Source organism: Maniola hyperantus, chromosome 20 (genome assembly GCF_902806685.2).
Source record: "Maniola hyperantus chromosome 20, iAphHyp1.2, whole genome shotgun sequence".
Taxonomy (NCBI): domain Eukaryota; kingdom Metazoa; phylum Arthropoda; class Insecta; order Lepidoptera; family Nymphalidae; genus Maniola; species Maniola hyperantus.
In genome coordinates, this window is record NC_048555.1 from 10,508,876 (window position 1) to 10,532,116 (window position 23,241).

General features: G+C 35.2%; 1 protein-coding gene across 15 annotated transcripts in view; it reads right to left on the bottom strand.

Annotated features, from left to right (window-relative positions):
* Positions 1 to 1,301: 1,301 nt before the first annotated feature.
* The window catches only part of Trpm (transient receptor potential cation channel, subfamily M), a 215,297-nt gene continuing 193,357 nt past the window's right edge, over positions 1,302 to 23,241 (bottom strand). For 8 of the 15 annotated variants that reach the window (XM_069505405.1, XM_069505401.1, XM_069505406.1 and 5 more), the window contains 6 exons: positions 13,562 to 13,733; positions 12,774 to 12,947; positions 9,759 to 9,926; positions 9,067 to 9,185; positions 7,446 to 7,617; positions 1,302 to 6,989 (listed from right to left, as the gene is read on the bottom strand). In XM_069505405.1, coding sequence (XP_069361506.1) covers positions 7,448 to 7,617; positions 9,067 to 9,185; positions 9,759 to 9,926; positions 12,774 to 12,947; positions 13,562 to 13,733 — 803 coding nt within the window. In that variant the 3' untranslated portion in view covers positions 1,302 to 6,989; positions 7,446 to 7,447. The remainder of the gene's footprint in view (positions 6,990 to 7,445; positions 7,618 to 9,066; positions 9,186 to 9,758; positions 9,927 to 12,773; positions 12,948 to 13,561; positions 13,734 to 23,241) is intronic. The other 7 variants (XM_069505409.1, XM_069505411.1, XM_069505408.1 and 4 more) reach the window with 2 other exon arrangements.

Below are 23,241 nucleotides of genomic sequence, written 5' to 3' on the forward strand. Positions count from 1 at the left end.
TTCTTCTTTTTTTCATCTTTTTTGCTCTTTTCTTTTCTATCAGTCTATTTTTTTCGGGATTATATGTTATATCCTTATTTTTCTAATACTTTTCCTTTCTTGTCTTTTAGGTGCATTCTCTTCACTTTAGGCTAAGGTAAAAGGTTGCATAATTTCTAGCGGTCATCATCCCACAGTTGATGTAGATGGTGATGGAGGTGCAATCTTGATGATAGATCTTGTTGAGTAAGAGTTATTTCTTTGGGAGTTGAATTGGGAATTAGCGCCTATGTCAAAAATAAACGATTTCTTAGTAATTATTATTAAACAGAGGGTCTTCCAAATTTCGTGAAATCCACGTCCATTGTAAGTTTTAACCATTCTAAACTGATTCTAAAGTTGTCGATTTAAATATAAAGAGTACGTCAAATGTTTATGACGTCATATCTATGTATATCTTTTATACAAGCTGGCATAAGTACTAAGCCAGCGTTTTGACGTTTGATAAGAAGTTGCTAATTTGACTTATAGCGCAGCTCACGACAGGCATGAAACTTCGAAGAAAGAAAACATCGAGGTTTCACCCACACTGGCAGGCGTCAAATGTCGCCTATATTTGACGCTCGGTAGGCTATGAAACTACTAGGTTTGATTTAACGACACCGCCTAGCCTAATATTTAGCAGATGTCGATTTCAGGATCAAACCGAGAGTTTCTTCACTCTAGTTCTACTCTGCTAGTCTAGGCACCACCACTATTTGTTGCATGTTATCATCTGGGAGTGGTTTAGAATTGGAATCCCATAACCCAGTTAGTGCAAAAACGATCTGAACTCCCGCGATCCGCACTCCTAACTGCACGAAGGTACCCCAACCAAAAAAAATCAAACAATAATTTAAAATAAAATAACGGTGAGGGTTATCCCAAAATAAATGTTACACATGAATCTAAGGCACTATCCAAAGACTATTATATGTTACTTTAACAATTTGAGCCAAGCTTATTACGAATTAATGTCGTCAAGATGAGTCGAAAATTATTTTCGCGGTGTGAAAACACGTTTTAAATTATTCTAAAAAAACTGACTGTTGTACAGCCACTGCACTTAGCTGTGAGCCTATGAATATGAGCGGGCCTCACATATACAAAAACACAAACGCGTCACCATGTAGCATAGTGTAGATATGACTGTTGTACGAATGCTCCCTCTGTACGAATCCTACCTGCTTTCCCCTACCCCTTATCTACAACGGTAGGTACGCTAAATCGTTTGGCGGCACGGCTTTGTCGGTGGGATTATTGGTGTAAAATAAAAGGTCAAATTTTTATCACAAATATATTTTATTGTATCATTGTACAATGTTTACATAACACAGACAAAGTACATACTATCACTCTGAGAAACAGTTGTATGTATTAAGAAATCCCAATAAGGACAGAATACGTTGGAGACGGGCCTAGAGCTGGTGGAAAAATTAGAATGGGGATGATGTCTATGTCAAAAATAAATTATTTCTTAGGAATTATTAAATAGAGGGTCCTAAAGTCTTAAAATCCACGTCCGCTGTGTTTTAAGTTTGTTAACTAACCATTTTAAATTATCATTTTAACTAAAAAGTACGTCAAATAACGTCAAATGTGTATAAATAAAATAAAGTAGGTTATTTAAGTTTAAGTCAGTTAGTTGTGCATAGTAAAAAGAATGTAATAGTTAATAAGTAGATATAAATAATTTAAGTTAACTTAGCTATCGCATTAGGTTAGCCTGTAATGATAGTTTTAAGTTGTCAAATAAATAAATAAATTAAAAAAAAAACGTCACATCTGCGTTTTTCATACAAGCTCCGTTGCTAAACAATCATTTTGACGTTTGATAAAAAATCGCTGATTTGACTAGTACTTAGTAGTCATCATCCTATTACCTACATCATGAAAGCTGAAACTTTGTAGATGTTTTACCCGTAGTCCGGTTCAGTTGTCCGGTCAACCAGACTATGGATAAAAGAAATTATCCATGGTACAGTTAACCGGACTATGGAACATTTTTTTTATCCATGGTACAGTTGACCGGACCACGGAAGATCTAGTGCTTAGCACTGTAATTGATAGTCAAGATAGGGGCTTCTTTAGAGCATTAAGTTATCATATTCAACCTTAATATATTGCGTAAAAACTGAGTACGACACATGCCATCTGAATGGTCCACTAAAGAAGCCCCTGTCTTGACTATGAATTCCAGTGTTAATTTTATGAGAAGAGACCCGAGTTCTGTAGTGAGCCAGCGATGGGTTGATCATGATGAGATATGGAATAGACTTACTGGTAGATGAGGTAAAGTGTATTAAAAACTTTCAGCTTTTATTAAGTAGGTACCTCCTCAAATTTTTCCACCAACTCTTAAACCATTATGGCTTAAAAATATAAAACATTGTACTAAAAGCAAAATCGATTATGTAGCATCAATTTATGATATTAAGTTGTGCTACCGTTAAAATATTAAAGTATAAGGTCACCTTTCCAGCATAAGCGTAGCGATAAATATGGTATGTAGGTACTACATACTTTAAATATCGTACCTGCTGTGTGATATGTTTATATTATAATAGTCCATAAATATAATACATAATTATATTATTTATATAAATTAAGCCCATTTTATTTTATTTCGAAAACATCATAATATTGCACAAAATAATAGGTAGGAACTAGATCGAAGGGCTTGATAATGTTATCAGAAAGTATCAGTAAGTACATTTTAACTATAATTTTGAAAATTGTATATTATTATTTAATACATTATTTACATTGAAAATTAGTGCAATTGATTTAAAATAAACGTTGTATTAAAATTAAAAAAATTGGTAGTCAAGTGGGAACTGCCAACAGAAGTCAAAACTTAAAAGTATGAAGTAACAGTGATTGTTTTATGGATTTTCAAGTTAATTGTAATATCAAAAATAAAAATTTCACAATTTGTAAATTAAAACCATTAATTAACATTAGTTTCGTTTTTATATCTATTTGCACTCCAATCACTCACTATTAACTTCATGTTGGTGATGCGACCTTGAAATTTTCCCCCATTCCAGCGTCTCTCAACGCGCCTAAAGAAAGTTTCATTTCAATAATTACTTAATTAACCATCTTCTAAGAAAAGTGACCTATATAAGGTTGGTTCAGATAAAGCAAATCTAAATTGACCCAAATAGACCACAACCGAAGGGATAAATTGACAGCAAATAAAAAACATACATTTTAAAAACTTCAAATATTGAATGGTTCACTTATTCTTATTCGACCTGCCTGAATTCAGTTCTCTATGTAGGTCTAGGTAGGAGTTGATAATGTTCTCTATGTAGGTACTATGCACTAGACCGGCAAACATTTTGCAGGCTGCAACCCGTTTTACTTAAAACTTGATGGCCACTATTGGCACTATTACACTAATATATGTACCTAAAACACCGATTTATTGGATGGGTCTAGTGCGTAGTATATATTATAGAAATCATGACGAAAACTATGGCCCTCCCATCCGACCAATCATTTCATTGGGTATAAAACAACACTTTCACATTTACATATTACATTATTTACATTTTATATGATTTTGCTTAATTTATTATATCAAATATTCTTACTTTATAAAGAAAAACGCGTTCAACTAGTTAAAACTGATAATGTTTGCAATAAATATCAAATGATCTTTGTTTTAATTTGATTTATTTATCAACTATAACGTAATTATTGCGTTATTATCATTATAAATATAATAAAAAATACTACAAAGTAATTAATGTGAATTTCAGTTGAATATTTTATAAAAGCACTGCTTGATAAAGAATTTATTCCTATTTTATTAAACCAATATAAATATATTGTTTTAAAAGGGATATATAGTTATTATTAATAAATAATAATTATATTTTATTCATTTTATTTTATTGAACCACCAGCAGAATCATACAAAAAAATTAATTCCTTCCAAATCCTAGGTGCCAAGTCATTATATAATTCAAATTATTGGCGGTTACAACATGCTTTAGAAGGAAAAGTCGTGCGAAAGAACTTATATTATATTTTGTTGGTGTAAACTAAAAACCGTAAAAAGAGAACATTTTATTTATTTTTTATAAACAACAATAAGTATAAAATATTTTAGCAAATATACAAAATTATTCATTTGATTCTCGTTTAATATTTATATACAAACGGGTAAAAATTATTCTGTTATAATATGAGTGTATAGGTATGTATAATTTGCACAAATATTTGGTATAATTGAACACATTGTGATGAAATAATTATAAATGAAAACCTTAGTTTATACCTGTGAACGGTTGGTTCATAATTATCAATTATCTTGATGTATCATAAAATATATAAAGCTGTTCCAAACCAGCACTATACAAAAATCATTACTTTTAAAATAACATACATAATACTATTATTTCTTATTTTTATGTGACAAAAAGTAATTTCTGGGACATGTACACTACCTTATCGTGTTATATACATAAGAAAATATTATTTTATGCAGTGGGTACCATGTCATGCTAGGGATGTGCCAGGACCACGATTTATCAAAAATAATTGCATACACGTTACATTAAAATGTACCAAATGGTATTTTTTACAGATTATGGCTATGCAATATCTTTGACACGTTCCTACGCTCTGTAAATATTGGAAATATTTATTAGTTATGACAAGGTCAATGCTTGTTCTAGAATCTAGTCGAAAGTTAAAAAAGGACAGTAAAATATTTCTGTAACATTAATTTGATGATTTCAAAATTATTACCTATGCATTGAAACAATTATTGAATTAATGCCCGATACCGATTTTTTTCGATATGTAAAATATTAAGAATTTTTAAGTACATACAATAAAGTACATTAGGTACAGTAAATTTTTAGAAAAAAGAGCTAGTTTTCCAAAAGCGTTAATTTTAGATAAAAATCTTAAGAAGAGATTTGGAAAATTATCATCTTATTGTTTTAACTCTACTAAACAGCTTAAGTACTTTATACAAATCTTACCGCTCATTTTCGTCATAAATTTTTGGTTGCCAGCTAATCTAGAGGCATTTAACGAAAACTTTCAAATATTCCTTAATTAATTCACTCATTTACCTGGTCACATGCGATTTTACTCCTAACCTCTACAACAATTTTAAGTTACACCGATTTGTATGCTACATATTATTTACATCGTGAGCACTACATTTTGTATTGTCATTGTCTGTCTTATTATGTACAAGAATCTTCAATAACAGTAGTTTCAGAATGTACAGTGTCAATTCCTTTTTACAATAGGTAAAGTACGAGATTTAAAATTTGTGTCAAGTGTTTTTTTAATATTTTAAATATTATGTAACAGTAATAGTGATAGTTATGAAAATCAATGATTCCTATAAAGGAAGCTTATAAATAATTGAAGTAAGTATGTTATAATTCAAAGGAATTCTATAACGAATAGCAATAATACTTATAGTTTTAACGCTTCTTATCGCATTGAGATTTTGGTGGAATGTCAACCTAATTCCGGAAAAAGGGCAAAAGCCTCATCAAAGTAAGCTTAAAATAAGATTGAGCTTTATCCAAAATTTTAAGAAAGTATTGGTAACTACAGATAATTTAGATAAATCATTTTGATCAGTTTCCAGAATAATAATATGAAATCTTAGAACGAAACAACTTCAAGCAATATTATCTTCTTAGTGACAAAGCCAGTATTTTTTATAATACTTACAACAAAGAAAGTGATAGATAAAAATTTGATATGAATGAATATGAAAAGAAATGTGTTCGATTCAGTCTATTTTCCACAAGCTGCGACTAATATTATACTTTGTACGCGTCAGCGAGTCTTTTTTGCCTTTCTTCAGAAAGTAGCGTAGATTTGCTTGCGAAGATAAATGTGCGCTGTCACTTTGATAAGTAGGGACCAACGTTTTTTACCCCACGCACTGTTTAAAAATTCAATAGGTAACTAAGTAAGTATAACTATTTTGCGAAAACAAATAAGTATAAATATAATATTATTATTAATTTTAAGTCAGTAATGGGTGCACAAAGATAATTAAATAAGTACTTATTTAAGTATTTATAAGCACCAAGTTTTTAATGTTGTTTTCTTGCTAACGATCTTTGCTAATTAAGCTTCAAAATATGAATTATCCTTTACATTACAATTTTCTAATGGTCTTTGTGGGATTACAAAAGGGTTTTTGGTTAAAAACCATGCCATTACAAAGGTAGGTCAAGTTGGGAAAAGGGGGTTTGATAATGGCCTTCGTAATAAGAGAAGTTTAAACGCACAGTATTCAACGTTGCGTAATTATATTTAATTATATCAATAATATGGGTAAAGTCAGACCCCGTTAACAGCATTAACACCGAACGGGTTTTCAGGATAAGACTCCTTTCACACGGCATTAACACCGCATGTCTTTTTGCAGGATATTATGTTTATACCGAATACCTATGTAGTAGCGCATACACTGAGTATATCAGCCACACCTGTAGGTACCTTAAACCAATATGGCGGTGGCATTAACCCACGACTGACTCGTATTTTGATTTCCAAACTGATTTCTAATCCGGTAAAAGTACGCTAAAATTTAAGAGTCACTATATATAGGGTTATAACCCCCCTTTTCCACTTATAGATTGTCGGGCCCGGATTTCAATCGGATGTTCCAGAACATTTTAAATGAAGCTATTCACACTTGTCTCTGAGCCCGATTTTGTATCAAAATCGGTTTTGGAACATCCTATTAAAATCCGTGCCCGACAAACGACAAGTGGGAACGGAGGTTTACAATCGGTCAATTTTTAAAATTTCATTGTCGTTTAAAATAATAAATAATGTTACTAATTGCAATTTTTTTTTTGGCGTTTTCGCTGTAGTGTCTCTTAAGTCTTTTTTAAAAGTTTTTGGTCGTCATTATAGTAGTGCATATCTTCTATAAATTGCTTCCTATACTTAACTTTTCTGGAACATACCTGGAAAAGAAATTTTTTATGTACCAATCGTGAAGGGAACGCCCCGCAACCCACACAGCCCCCGCGCTAAGCCAGTGCGGGCGAGCGCGGGTGACGTGCGGGTGTGCGGGCCTCATACCCCCATTGCCATCTGAACCTATCGCGAACTATAGATAGGTAATTTTAAGAAAGTCTTTTATTCAATGATAAGCTTTTGATTGCAATCCCAATGCAGTTCAAGTAGAACTGCATTGTTTCAGTTTAAGATGGAAGTGTACTAAGCTGGAATCATCATCATCATCAACAACCCATCGCCGGCTTACTACTGAGCACGGGTCTCCTCTCGGCGGAGCGTTGTCGTGGCAGCCGTGAGGTGTCCAGCACGATGGAGGGCCGCGGTGGGAGGTTCTCGCTCATCATGTGTGAGAGAGACAGTTCGCTGCAGGCGTTGGGCTGACCTGTTGGAACAAGTCTTACTTCTAGCACATAGTCTCTGGCCTGGCCGGCTGCGGCGCGGGCGTGGGTTGCGGCGCCTCGGCGGAGCGCTGTCGTGGCAGCTGTGAGGAGTCCAGCACGATGGAGGGCCGCGGTGGGAGGTTCTCACTCACCATGTGTGAGAGAGATAGCTCGCTGGAGGCGTTTGTGTCACCTGTTGAAACGATTTATCTTTAAGGCCTGATTTCCCCCTACGCTGATATCGGTGGCATGTCAGCGTTGCAAAAGCAGTGACAAATTTATGTTATTCTGTGCGCGAAACGCAACTTTGCGCCATCTATCATTCTCATACAAAACTATCGAAATTATGTTTAAAATGCAATTATACATTAGTGCTCGAATTTACCAAGTTTTTTGAAAATATATTTAAAAAATTGCACTCGCTTCGCTCGCACTTTTATTCACATACGAGTTCTTACCCATTATTTCATAGCCTGGATACAGGTAAATTTTTAAAATATTGTGGGAACTCTTTGATTTTTCGAAATAAGAAGCTATCCGTTTTCGGTATGCAAGCTATCTCTGCAAGTAGCTACCTACCAGGTTAAAAAGACGGATAGTGAAAAGGTAACAGATTACAGATAAATAAAAATAAAAAATTCTTTCGCTTTCATAATATTAGTAGGTACAAATAGGGATTTCGTTTGTCTATTTTGCTCATTTTAAAAGTGCTTAAAAACTGACATTTTGTTATGGCTGAGCTCAAACGCAGAAAAAAATTAAAGCGAAAGAGACACGGAAACGATCGTTACCCTTTGGATTTAAATTATTTTTGTACCGAAAACGAAAAACAGGATTGGTTATGAATTAATTAAGTTTTTCGTATTGAGTTTTTGAACGTTGTTAAAAATGAATAATAATACCGACGTCTACCTATTTTCTCCAACAGTCGAATTGCTCTTTTTATTAAAAACGTACGACGTATCTCGCGATAGAATATTAACGAGTTTCTGCTTACTTTTATTTTCTGCTGCAATTTCTGCCGTCGTAAAAGGAAGGTTATTATCTATTATGCAAACTATCTGTTGCTATTATAGTTGCGCGCTGGCGTAAATGAAAAGGTGTTATATTTTCAACATTTATTTATTTTGAACATCTCGACTTTTATTAGTCAGTAGTGTATTGCGTACCTAAATATTTCCATTCTAAGTTCTAAGAGGAAAGCAAACTTCAACGCAGTCGCATTGGTATTCGCGGATATTCGCATATTTTTGCATATTCACATTCTCATTCGCATTCCGCGAAATTACTGTGAATGTTTTGCGAATATAAAAATAATAATTTTGATGTAATATTTGGCTAATAAAACAAAATCCATTAATTTCTAACGTTTTTTAATGTAATAAAAAGTAACTTAACCTCGTAATCACATTAACAGTATGCATCATATCTTTATCATTTGGCAACGGGACTGCCGCCAAGGTCACCAAGCCATAGACAAATGGCGCCAAATTTAAACAAAAACTGAATATTCGCATTTGCATTCGCGAATGTTGGCAGCAGATATTCGCATTCGCATTCGCGTCCGCGAATGTCCAATATATGACATTCGTTACATCACTAGCACTCTAGCAGAGACTACTGACAAGTGCGACTGATTTACCTGACGGTTGTCTCGGAACAGGCAGCAGAACTTCACCGCAAGAGTCATCGCCCAGTAGAGGCTGCAGCGGAGAGGGCAGCTCACGAGTGTCGATTGCGGATGATCTTCGCAGTGAGTGCCTGAATTAAAATCAGTACCCTTATTATAAATGCGAAAGTGTGTTTGTTTGTTGGTTTGTCCTTCAATCACGTCGCAATGGTGCAACGGATCGACGTGATTTTTTGCATGGGTAAAGAAAAAGACCTGGAGTGACATAGGTTAATTTAATCCCGGAAAATCAAAGAGTTCCTACGGGATTTTTAAAAAACCTAATTCCACGCGAAGTAGCGGGCATCAGCATATAATAAATCGTCACTAGTCACTGCGAGCCGCTGGATTCGAGAGGCGCAGGACCGTGGCGTGTGGAAGTCCCTACAGAGAGCTATGTCCAGCAGTGGATGTCTATTGGTTGATGATGACTATGAATGGTAAAATTAAAATTAATTTTGGTATGTGTTGTTTCGACTAGCTCCCTGGCCTCCTCTTCGTATCTGGTAACCTGTGTGTTTGGGTATGTATCTGCTATTATCTCTAGTGCGGCAGTCTTCTATGGCTGACGCCGCTGACGGTGAAAAGAGTGGGGTAGTCTGGGGCGACGTGGGTTCCTTTGCACTGGTGTTACCTGTGGATGGGGTGCGTGTATCTGCTATTACCTCTGGTGCGGCAGTCTCCTATCGCTGACAGTGAGCAGCGTGGTAGTCTGGGGCGGCGTGGGCTCCTCCGCGCTGGTGTTGACGCACACGCTGATGCTGACGCCGCTAACCTCTCCCTCCCCGGCCTCCTCCTCCTCGTATCTGCCCAGGACAGACTCCATTTCTAGGCTACAGTTCAGATTGCTCCCATGTACTTATTCTCCCATTTAGTATTTGAGTTAGTAGCAATGACTGATTTTATACAGGGTGTAACCAGAACGCTAGCAAAAACTTAGCGTTATTGTTATACTACCTAAACACAATTCAATACCCATAACCATTTGTCTCATTTTGTAGTTTTAGTGATTTCAAACCCGCAATGTATAGCGTGGAAAAATCTGGTCAATGCCCCGCGTACGACACGGCATTGTCGACCACTCCGAGTGGTCTACTTACGAAACGTTCGTTGACCTCTAGCGTGAGTCAGATGTTTTATTTGCAATATAATGGCAATATATTGCGAATTTTAAAAAATATAGGACTTTTTTATTTCGCATTTTTTTCACGTTTTTTTGTGGGTAAGTATCATATCAGAGATCATCAGTACTATCATCTGTATTCATTTTGGCTAACGTTCTGGTTACACCGTATATGTGTTAGTTATTATTATTTCGATGTCATATTCCCGTTCTATTCTATACAGCGTTGCTTCGGTGAAAACCGCCAAGATGCAATGGGGCATTTAACATTCGAGACCCGGTCAACCCTTTACCTACGCTGAGTACATTATATTAACGTGCGGAAACCAGCCCAGAGTGAAGAAGGAGAACAAGATGCCATTATAATGAACATGTCATGTAGGTATTCAGAGGCTACTGAATAATCCCTGTATCGTATGTATTTTTGTAATATGTTAGGTTTATTCCGTTTATCCACCCTAAAACAAACACCCTAGGGTGTATACTCGGATACGGATAGGTACTATGTCCATCTATCCACCTTAAGGGGGCCCAGGACGGTGCTTGCTTCATACAAACGTAGGAGGGTAATTACTACATTACTTGATACTGTACGCTCAAAACTAAGTATTATATTGATTAATCTCGTCATTATCTAGGTTTATTGATATAATATGAAACATTGAAAAAAATATTGATTTTAAAGTTACGAGGCTCAAAAGATTCCGATTTTAACACTAAATTTATGACAACTTTGGGCGTGAATGAATAAGATTAGGGGTATGAAAATTCTAAAGAAATGTAACATTAGACATACATAGTTTACTTATTCATTAGTTGAAATAACTATACTTTGCAAACATAAACTCAGTAGTTTTTTCTAAAAAATACTTTTTCTAAACCCTTGATTTCGGTGAAAATCATCGTGCCCCTCACCTTTTTCATACAATGTCAAGTGAAAAGCAAACAGGTTCGGTCGGGCGTACTGCGTCACCTTAATAATGGAATTAGTATATTATTTTTAAAACGGACACATATTACCGAGTATACACACTAGAGTGTTATATTAGGGTGGATAAACATAATAAGCGATATGTTACATCTCAAACATTTTGTGTCATGAAGAAGAAAATACATGGAATAGACTCAACTGTATTAATTTATTAAATTTTATATTTTAATCTACAAAAAGTGATAACTAAGCTTATTCAAGAGACCTAATGGGTTGACGCTGGTTCCCTGGGAACGGGGACGGGCGCTAATGTGGGACGCAACTTGAGTTAATACATTGGCCCCGTGTCATCTCAGGGAGACAGTATCAAAACCGGGAGCCGCAGCAGAAACAGCTGAAAACGACAAGCGGCGCAAGTGCCTCTCTTATCGAGAGTTACATTTTTGTTCTGTTTGCCGTGGAGACCCTGGGGCCATAGAGTCTTAGTGCAAAAAAAAATACGACACATTTCACCGCGATTAATAGCCCCATCTGGTGACAGAAGGGTTGGCTAAATTTTTGCGTAACAGATCAGCCTGGCTGTCCAGCGCGGAAATGCAGCCAGTATTCTTGGCACCATTCCACGCGGGCATATTTTGTATAGTAATTAGATAAGGCTAGCTTTAAGTTTTATTGTAATATTTTCACTAAGCTTTCATAAATAAAGAAGAATATTTTAATGAAACTACATATAGGTAAACTGATGAAAAACCACTAAAATAATAGTGAAATGATTGGCCACATTTTAATAATTAATTTGCGGTAAGGTTTAATCGGAAAATTGATGAATTAATTAGTTTCGATCGAATTTCCATTACGATATAAAGGATAAATAATATAAAATACTCCAAAAATATGACTGTAAGTTTTGTTAATTTATTTTTGCTCTTTTGGAAAAACACAAACACAAAATGCGACTGTTTTATTACAGGACCTCGACAAAACAAAGCTTTGATGTTTTTTTGTTTACCATTCCGGTAAAACCAATTTTCAGCGAAAAAAAACTGGATTGAACTCGATTTATCCGCTCGGGAACTTCCTCTTTTCGGTAGGAAAGGCTTTGGCGAACCAGTGGTAGATGCATTTGACGATTCAAAAGCACTTGTAAAAGTTTAATTAAATAAAAAATAAAATTATTTTATTTTGTTTTATTTTTACTTACGTTGCTTTGGAATATAGAGGTAGGTACATTGTTAAAACAAACGAAAAAACAAAACTATCTACCTACGCGGCAGAAAATATTGTACATCAACCTTGAGAAAGCGATAGCGGTTTTGAAGAGCGTTGTCTCTGTCGTTGAGACCGTCACATAGGTATGAGTGACAGGGACAACGCTCTACAAAGCCGAAATCTCATTCTAAAGGCCGATGTACATTATTTTCTGCCGCGTACTTGTACCTAGTAAAAATTTCAAAATGGCTGCCTTGAAAATTAAAAAATGTGTTCTTATAATGGTACGGAATCCTTCAAGTGCTAGTTCAACTCGCACTTGACCGATTTTTTTGTTTAGAAACTACATATTTTGTGTTTGTGTTTAAACAAAAATTTTAGCAAGTATAAGAAGACAGGTAGATCAAATAGCCATACCGACGCTGTATGAGGTTCTCCATGATGATATAATCGTCTTCCTCGGCCCCTCGCAGATGTTCCTTCTCCATGAACAGCGCGAACTCCGGGTTGGACATTTCGCTGGCGTGCCTTCGACGGGTCGATGGAGACGACGCGTGGTTAGGTGATAGGAGTCGAGTTGTGATGGGAGTTCTAGGGGATAACAATTTGTGTCTGTCAATTAAAACTACCACTATCCATAACTACTTGTCTTTGATAAAACTAAAAAAAATATATGATGTACATTACTATGCAAACTTCCACCGAAAATTGGTTTGAGCGAGATCTAGTAAGTAGTTTTGATTTATCGTGCAAAATGTCGATAAAATACGATTGTAGTACGGAACCCTCAGTGCGCGAGTCTGATTCGCACTTGGCCGGTTTTTTAAATTTAAAAACACAGTTTTAAACATGTTTGAACAACCATGGTATGGGGTAGGTATCATTAAATGCTACAGCTTTTTTCACACTACCTACTTCTTTGTTATTTTGTCTTCTATTGTACTACACCCCTTTCGCGTCAGATTACATTGATCTATGATGTTTTTTTTTTTAAATGTGTTCCTCCCTTTTGTCCTCCGACATGGCGGTCGGAGACTGTTCTAGGTCAGTACTAAGATTGGCTTTTTTTCCATTTGCCTTTCTTATTGCTTTGTTGAAATTGGTGCACACACTAAGTGCAGTGCGTTAGGGATACTACATTACACTAGGCTTATACTTAGACTATGCTAGATTTTTTTTTTTAAATATTAAGATCTATGATGTACCTCGGCGTATGCGGCGGTGAGAACAGCCCATACACAGTCTCCAGCTCGTCAGTGATGCTGGTGTACTCGTGCATGGCCAGCAGCAGGGATCTAGGGGCGCCCCCCACTCGGCTCCGACCCGATGGCACGCCAGTCGCGCCTCCCGTCGCCTCCCAGCCTGATTGAGGACCTGCTGGCAAGGTGAGAACACCTCATGTTAATCACACGAATCAAAATAGCATTTAGAGCCTCAATAGCTCAACGGGTAAAGGAGTGGACTGAAAATCGAAAGGTCGACGGTTCAAACCGCGCCCGTTGCACTATTGTCGTACCTACTCCTAGCACAAGCTTGACGCTTAGTTGGAGAGGAATGGGGAATACTAGTCATTTAACATGGCTAATATTCTTTTTCAAGCTGTTCCATGTATTTTTAAGGAGGAGGGAAAGGAGGGTATGTGTTTGACCTGTTTATGTATATGTACAGTACGCGGCCGAAAGTAATGTACATCGGCCTTTAGAATGACATTTCGGCTTTGTAGAGCGTTGTCTCGGTCACTGGTCCTGTATGATGTTTTGTCGGTCTCAACGAGAGAGACAGTGCTCTACAAATTTGCTATCTAAACTATCTAACGGATCGATCTAAAGGTCGATCCGTTTAGTAGTTTGAATTGTGCGTTGATAGATCAGTCAGTCATTCAGTCAGTCACCTTTTCCTTTTATATGTTTAAGACTAGTGGAATTAGTAGTTACTCCGTGACTTCACTTTTGAGGCTCTTACTGAAAACCAGCGCTGCAACGGTCTGCCATTGTGGTCGTAGAAAATGAGCTTTTCGCGAAGTTTAAAACTCCTTTATGTAGGCAACACAGAAAACCTGCCATCTGTCACCCGTGAGTGGAGGTGTGACAGTGGTAGCGGCGTCGGACGGACGCAGCGAGAGAAAAAAGATGGACGATATAAAAGTAATTAAGCGAGATATAAGTACTAGGTGATTAATTAAGCTAGATATAAACTAAGTGGATGTTACAAGTGTACCTGAATATAAGACTGTGGACATCGGAACTGCGTTTGATTCATATTAGGGTCATCCCAAGACTAATAAACCCGGATTGGAGGTTAAGTTGTTTATATCAGAAGATTGGATGTGATTCATGCCCAAAAATGCGGGTCTATCCTGGAAGATGTTAAAAGTGCCTGTACAAGACGCATAGCAACATATTTATTAGGTACTTATATCGGAAATTATATGAAGAAACCTACCTGAACGAATAACAAAGTGAATATGAAATATATACAAACTGCAATGGTGCTACACTATTACTTTGGGAGTACTTGAGTAGACCTGTATCGAGTTGGAGGGCTTGTCTCCAACGCAACTACTCAAGAGATTGGTTTGAGGAAAGCACCTTGCACTGTCTGGAACAAGCAGAAGTACGTAGGTCGATGGGTCCAATGCATCCATAGGTTGTATTGAAACGGTGAATCTGTGTACTTACCTTCTTACAGTGGATGTTCATTAAAGCATGGGTGAATATTAAGAGTGCCTAATGTTAGATTACTGCATCAAAATACCTAAGTAGGTATTTGATAAGTTACAATATTACCAATTGATACTTTTAGAACAGAGTAAGTGAAGGCTATAATTATTAATAGTAAGTAGATATCAGCATTATGACTTATTTGAGAGTTCAAAGTAAGGGATTATAGTTTTGTTCTGACCGCTTTAATGGATTATTATGTAGGGACATACCTAGCCCAAGATTTGATCTATGAAGTTATAAGTAGTTTAATTTCAAGACTGGATGCAACGCACCGTAGTACTAACACCTTGTATTTTAAAATCGAAATAAGGTAATAAGTGATATGAAATACTTTAAACCAAATAGGCACCTACCTATATTAAAGTAGAATCAAGAAAACAATTAGATTATTATGTAGGTAAGTACTTGATACATGAGCTAGTGTAGAAATATAAAAAATAGAGTTTATTTGCTAGAATGTGGTACAATTTGGTCTTAAATCTGTTTTGATCTAACACATTCAACCAATAACTGAGTGTGCAAATTATTACCTATAGTACATTATCATAGCATAATAAAATGTGAAAATTTAGAATGAATATCTACTTAACTTTATCTATCTAGGAAGTAATGTTAACAGTATAATTTTATTCAAGTCTTAATTTAAATCATTCAACAATCATTTAAAAAAAAAGAAATATGTACATGTGCTTTAGTTAAAAATAGAAATAATAATCTTACAATAACAACGGTCATATCTACATCAATGGGTCAATCAATGGTTTTAGTGCAAAATTTGGGTTATATACAGGGGTCTGATATAATCAAGTAGGTATGTACTTGATACTGGTGTCACTTAAATGAAATATTTCCGAGATTATTCAACTGTTACCATTTTTTTTCATGTTTTGACAACTTTTCTGATGATGTCCACGACCCTGTGACCCCGACTTGACGATGAGGTCGACGAATGTGAGATGAACAAGTGGTTTTGGCCTGCATCTGTGGTGGAGAAGTGCACATAACCTTCAAGTTGTGATTGGAAGCAGTCATGTACCTGCATGGATCGGATAAGAACACAGTAACTCTTGGTGTGAGGCCTGTTGTAATGATACAAAAGAAAAAAAAGCCATCCCGGCCTGCCTCATTATGATGGAGGCTGTAACCTCAAGGTATTGTTATGTAATACAGTAATAAGAAGGTAAGAAACATCTGAATACTACTATGGTTAATTGAGGCAAATCTAGTTTACCTAGTAACTAAAATAAAGTCTTAAAACTTTGAATTGAATAGTCTCAATATGAGTAGTTATTCTTCTTTAATTAAATAATTACATACTTAACTATACACATAGTAATATTTTAGTACAATTTAAGGATAGAATGCCTGAAATATGTGTCAGGTGCATGTGTTTTCATTACCTACCATTTAATGTAAGATTTTTGGATTTGGGTCTATGGTAGGCATGGTATGGTTGTGAGAATGATAGACAGTGATAGGGAGACTAATAGAGTCGATTGCCAGATGCACCCATTGAATACCTATCTACCGACTGAATAGTCTGTATTATGTACTGACAGACATAGATCAACCCGCAGGCCCTGCATAATCAAATATGATTTGAGTTCTCTACTAAGCTACTACTGGACATAAAGAAAAGATTTTGGAAAATTAGACCTGGGGTGGATCAGCTAATAAATAATTAATTGGTCCACTAGATAAAGTAGGTAACATTGAACCTATTTTGAATCTGTAGGTTTACTTATTCGACCAAATTAGAGTTATTAGATTACTTTGAATACCTAGTAAGTATAGGGTATGAAATATCAGGTTTGAATTAATCTAACTATGTACATACCAGAAACAGAAAGACATACAACACTCATGCTCACGAAAGTAGCCATGTGGATGTTGGAATTTTATTTGATTCTTATACCAATAAAATTTATATTAAGTGCTAGTATGTACTTTTGTTCCGTTTGCTCACCCTTGTGGAAATTATAAATTACATTTGCTGCAACCACCATTTAAGGAGAGGTGAGGTTATGAAAGGAAAATGAATTGAATCATTATTATATTAACCTAAAGTGAATTTAACTGATCAGATCAGATGAAAATAAATAAATGGACTTGAATTAAAATATTTATTTATCAGCATAACAGTGGTTCTTTCAAATGTTCTTAGAGTTTTATAATTAAAAAAGGTAAAATTATGTGAGCTATCACATTCATATAAAGTCACTAGTAGCTGACATCCTCTTATACTAATAGATGACATGCATTCGTGATTTTTAGAATTTGGAAAATAAAAATAATAATAAAATAAAAACACGTTTCCACTTCTCATGCTCGTAAGGTTCTATTTTACGCAGGCTATAAGAGGACTAAAGTGCGTTTCATGCTGTTATACACAAGGTATTTAGAGGTAAACAACAGTCTCTCTGAATGACATATGGATGAGAAAGAATTTATGTAATTTCTATGGTGCCAGTGAACTTTTGCACTTGTATTGAGGTTGCGACCTATACCTACCTACAAACTCATTACAGCACCCTCATTTAATCCCTACTCTTTTCGGTCAATCTATAGATATGTACTTATAGTAATATTATATTGTTACATTTCCTCGCAATCGAAGTGAAAATCAGTGTTTATAACTCGGCTCAAGTGGCTTGTTTGGTGCCCTTGTTGTACAATCTGCTTTCATAAATCAAAGCCTTTAGGTACTTACTACCTCGGAAAAACACACACTGAACAACAGGTTAACTACCAAGTACATCATATTTACTGTTGTTATTATTGGATTGGCTTACCAACTTAATAGATGATACTATCTGCTGTAATAATAGAAATTAGAAAGAAATACTAAGTTACGAAGTTCAATTTTTATGTACGAGTAAAGGAAACTTTAAAAGATGCGTCTCTAATAACAAAAGAGAGTTACGAAGGTGTTATTAAATGAAGCGGCAATGACTGTGGCAATGTTATGTATAACAGGGTCTGGATTGTTGTATTTCTTTATATAGCCTACTAACACATAATTTTATCATATCGTTGTTTCTCGGGTATAAATAATGCACGAATAATTCGATCTCTGACTTAGGTTTAGATCTGAAATAAGAAATGAAATTGTCAGTATACAGAGAAGTGTAAATCTTAACCTTGCAAGCCCCATCGGATAAATAGTGGAGAAACGGATTCCCTACCTTTACTGCCCAAATTTTGACTAGCTATTTGACTTTGGAAAAAGGAGCTTATGAGATGCATATTTTTACTAAATAAATAAATTATTAATATAATTATTATAAACAAAAGACGGATTTGTCTCTTGTGTGTGTGCCCTTAAATTATATTAAAATTTCAAACGAGTTGCACAATTATTATCACCTGCAGACATTACACGTAGGGCGATTGTCTAAAACCTGCATCAATCATTATTGTTCTGATTGGCTGAATTTGTGCGATTCTTGTTGCAACAATGCATTGTGGCCAATAGTGAGCGAGCATTAACCAATCAGAGATGATTGCGATCGTGACATTGTAGCTGTCAAACAACCGCGGTAGAGCCCACGGTGAACTAAAGATGTTTACTACTGTAGATACTCCACAAATAGTTGAGAATATCGATTTGAGTGTTGAGTTCAATAGTCTCGATAACTAGTCTTTCAAATCATTAATCAAATTACTGAAAGCCATAAAGCAAATTAAGAAGAAGATTAATCAAATGAGATATTAAGGGAGCAAACACTTAGCGGGTTTGCCATAAACGTTGACACTATAATATTCATTCTATTGACTGTACACAAATAATCGCTTCTGGTGGCTGTCTTGGGGAAGCTAATAAAAAAAAATGGTGTTTAATATTGTTATGATATAACGTGTCATTGTTATGAATGTGATTATTATTTTTAGACTCTAAACGAACTGACAACCAGTGAATAAGAGAAAAGGATACCGACTTATGTATGGACTTAGTCCTGGTGCGATAAGCGGTGATCCCTGAGAATATCTGAAAAGAATACCGACTTATGTATGGACTTATTCCTGGTGTGATAAGCGGTGATTCTTGAGAGTATTTTATGATAACCTAACGAGCAAATAAGAGAGAAGAATACCGACTTATGTATGGACTTATTCCTGGTGTGATAAGCGGCGATTCTTGAGAGTATTTTATGATAACCTAACAAGCAAATAAGGGAAACGAATACCGACTTATGTATGGACTTATTCCTGGTGCGATAAGCGGTGATTCCTGAGAATAGTTGAAAAGAATACCGACTTATGTATGGATTTATTCCTGGTGTGATAAGCGGTGATTCCTGAGAATATTTTATGATGAACCAACCGGCAAATGAGAGAAAAGAATACCGACTTATGTATGGACTTATTCCTGGTGAGATAAGCGGTGATTCTTGAGAATAGTTTATGATAAGCCAACAAGCAAATAGGGGAAACGAATACCGACTTATGTATGGACTTATTCCTCGTGTGATAAGCGGTGATTCCTGAGAATATTTTATGATGAACCAAGTGGCAAATGGGAGAAAAGAATACCGACTTATGTATGGACCTATTCCTGGTGTGATAAGCGGTAATTACTGAGAATAGTTTATGTAATATAACTTGTCCCAATTGTGTCAAAGCAATCGTGCCAAAGGAGGGCAGCATTGACTATAATATAGACCTAAGAATAAGGAATCAAGAATGACAAATGGAAGGTGGCAATACTGACGTAAACAATGGATCGTATTCCGGTGACAAAAGCTGGTCCTAGTAAGAACCAACAAACGAATTGGAAAACGGCTGACGAAGCGTCTGAAAAATGACGAACAATAATAGTCTGGTAAAACCTGATTCGATAATCCCGATGCGAGTGGACGGTGATCTTCAGTATGAACTTCAGCAACTGATCGGGTCGCGATGGTGACAAGAGGGAGTCTAGTTAATTTGATGGAAAACAAGCAGACTAATTCGGGGTCGGCAAGTGGAAAGGGTGTATCCTTTTTATTAATAATAATAGATTTATCTACAGAATAGAGGTACAGAAGTAGATATCATGGTTGGAAATCACTTTACCTGTTCTAGCAGATACTCACTAATGTTCAAGGGTTACTTAAATTCAAATTAAAGTTCTTATAATTGACGTATTCCGTAATGATATATTAATTATGTCTTGCTGAATTCGGTACGTAGTAGCTAGAAGTTGTATAGACCCTTTAAAGTAGATCTAAAATGACATGCTGATTGTAAATGCTAAATATCGGTTCATGTTAATGTACATCTTCGCAGTCACTCATTGTATTACGTTGATGTTTGGTGGAAACAGCACAGTAAAGAGCAAATTCTTAAATACTATTTCAAGTAACATCTATTCCAATAGACTATATAAGCAGTTCGCGCACGAAGGCTTGCTTACTTCACTCGCTAGGTATTAATGTATGGATCGCTGATATGTTATTAAAGCGTATAAGTACACCAATGTATCACGAAATAATTTCCTACATCTTTGTCATTCATTTGTTACACACTGACACGAGACAAGCAACGGTGACCGATGCGGCAATTCACGGCTCAGCATGACGCTGGGTTGGTGCAGCGTTTGGTGCTGTTTGTCCTCAATCACCGTGTTCAAGTTAACCATATTATCATAAGAGGACGAGGGTCTCTGGCATCGTTCGTCCTTACGCGCTCAAGAATGTACAAGAATGGAAGTTTCCAGAAATCAGATTTTATTGTATGTTACATCAATTAAGTCTATAGTGCCATGAAGGACTCGTTGCTTGCGAGACAATAAAATGGGGCAACAAAACGCCGTCTGTTGCGCTCTCTATCGCACTTACGGGGCTTATGGTAGACACAGTTATGCATGCATCTGCCCCTAGTGCAAAGATGATATGGGGCATCACAGGTAACGAGTTTATAATAATACAATAATACCTTGGCTAACATCATTGTGACTTATTTTGTTATATTAATAATAGTATTTGTTGTGCTACAATCGAGATACAGTCAGAGGCAGTCGTCTCAGTTATTTGAAAATATAGGATTACATTTTACACATTGTAGATCTCATAGTGATCTGTACTGTGTGTATCATTATCAATTAGTGGATTCATGTTTCTTTAAATTTCTGGAATAATATGATTATTGGGGTCTCCTTAGAATACATTGTGGTTTGTTTCGATCTTAGTACTTATTAATAATAACAACTACATTTAACCATATTATTTATCTTGACTTCGTAGACATAGGTTCAATATTCAATAACTCAATTTGATAGGTAATTATCTTTTATTGTTATTCAAGTAGAGTACAAAATATGGTCACATAATATCTGTGCCGACATCTCTGCCTTTCTGGTCTGCAAAATTATTTTACAATCATTATTCATATACTTACCGATATTGCTTAGTATAATACTACATATATGCAATTAAAGATTGGCATATTGTTTTCTTATTATTTGTTTTACGTTACATACTTATATTGTAATAGATATATATATTTTTTTTATTTTATTTTTTTCAACGGTGTCAATCAGTAGGTACCACTTGAGAATAATTAAATGTCAATTCACGATAATCAAATTGGTAATGCATGAAACACTACAAAAACATTATAATCAAGGTCAACTCATATCAAATATTCATCAATTGTATGAGAACATTGGATTATAAGATATTCTTTTAATTTATTTTTAAGTTTAAAGAAATTATGAAGTCTACAGAAGTAGTTAGGTTCATTAGTATATTGTAAAACTTTGTGATTAATTTTGTATAAAGTGTTAGTAATGGTCAATGGGATCCAACAACTCTTACCATATCTCTTAAAATGTATATACTAGTGAAAATATTGTAATTTGTGTTGCATTAGAGCATTATGTAGGATTAGAATTCATGTCATTACAGTGGTAAGAAGGAAAGGGCAAACAAACTTACTTTAATTGAAAACTGATAGTGACATTGTTTAAAATCATAGAGTACTTAGCACTCAGAATTTAAGTTGGTGATAATTCACTATCCTTCTTTTCTTTCCTCGTTGTTGTTTTGTTTAAGGTTGATTATATTTTATTCGCTTTAAATGCAAATTACCAAAGATGTTTTATAATTCTCATAATTAGTATTGCCACATTTGCCATGCAAATATTTATTCACGTATTACTAAATACAAATACAAACTTGAAGAATATGTAGTTCATAATAATATTTAAAAATAAAATTATTGATTTCACTATAATTTCCTTGTATTAAGTATTAACATAAATTGTGTTGATTTCAATATTTGATTATACTATTGTGAATTGGTTGTATACGTATATCACTAACAATAACTAGATCATACAATTTTCTTAATATCAAGCTTAAATCAGAATGACTTATAGTATTTACTATTTACTTATCTCAGTGTGATTTGTTGTGTATTTATAAGAATTAGACTTAAAGATGTTGATTGCAATGTACATAATGATTATTGATACCAGTATTTTGTAGGTCTCATTGGCACTTGTTTTGTGCACTTGTTAAATCTAACAATGTTAGCTTTGATCTGTTAGAGGAATTATTATACTAATCATATTAATTATAATATAGGACTGTTAAGGTATTCTATGTTGCTCCTATTGAGTTATGGGTATGAGGGCATTACCCTCGGTTGGAAGGCCGAGTGGTCAGATATGAGGACATATCTGGAGCAGGATGGACGACTGTAGGCAACACAGAAAACCTGCCATCTGTCACCCGTGAGTGGAGGTGTGACAGTGGTAGCGGCGTCGGACGGACGCAGCGAGAGAAAAAAGATGGACGATATAAAAGTAATTAAGCGAGATATAAGTACTAGGTGATTAATTAAGCTAGATATAAACTAAGTGGATGTTACAAGTGTACCTGAATATAAGACTGTGGACATCGGAACTGCGTTTGATTCATATTAGGGTCATCCCAAGACTAATAAACCCGGATTGGAGGTTAAGTTGTTTATATTTATATGTTTTGTGAAAATGGAAAACTCGGCGCTGCGAACTTTTATACTAAGTTATTTGAGTTTTAGTCCACTTTCTAAGACTCTGGTTTACCTAATAGAAAATTATGTTTGGCTTAGACGAGAAAGTTTTGCAGTTCAGAAGTGGAATGACTTCCGGGGGTTTTATTAAGGATGGCTGGAGATTTTCCTTTTCAAAAAGAAGA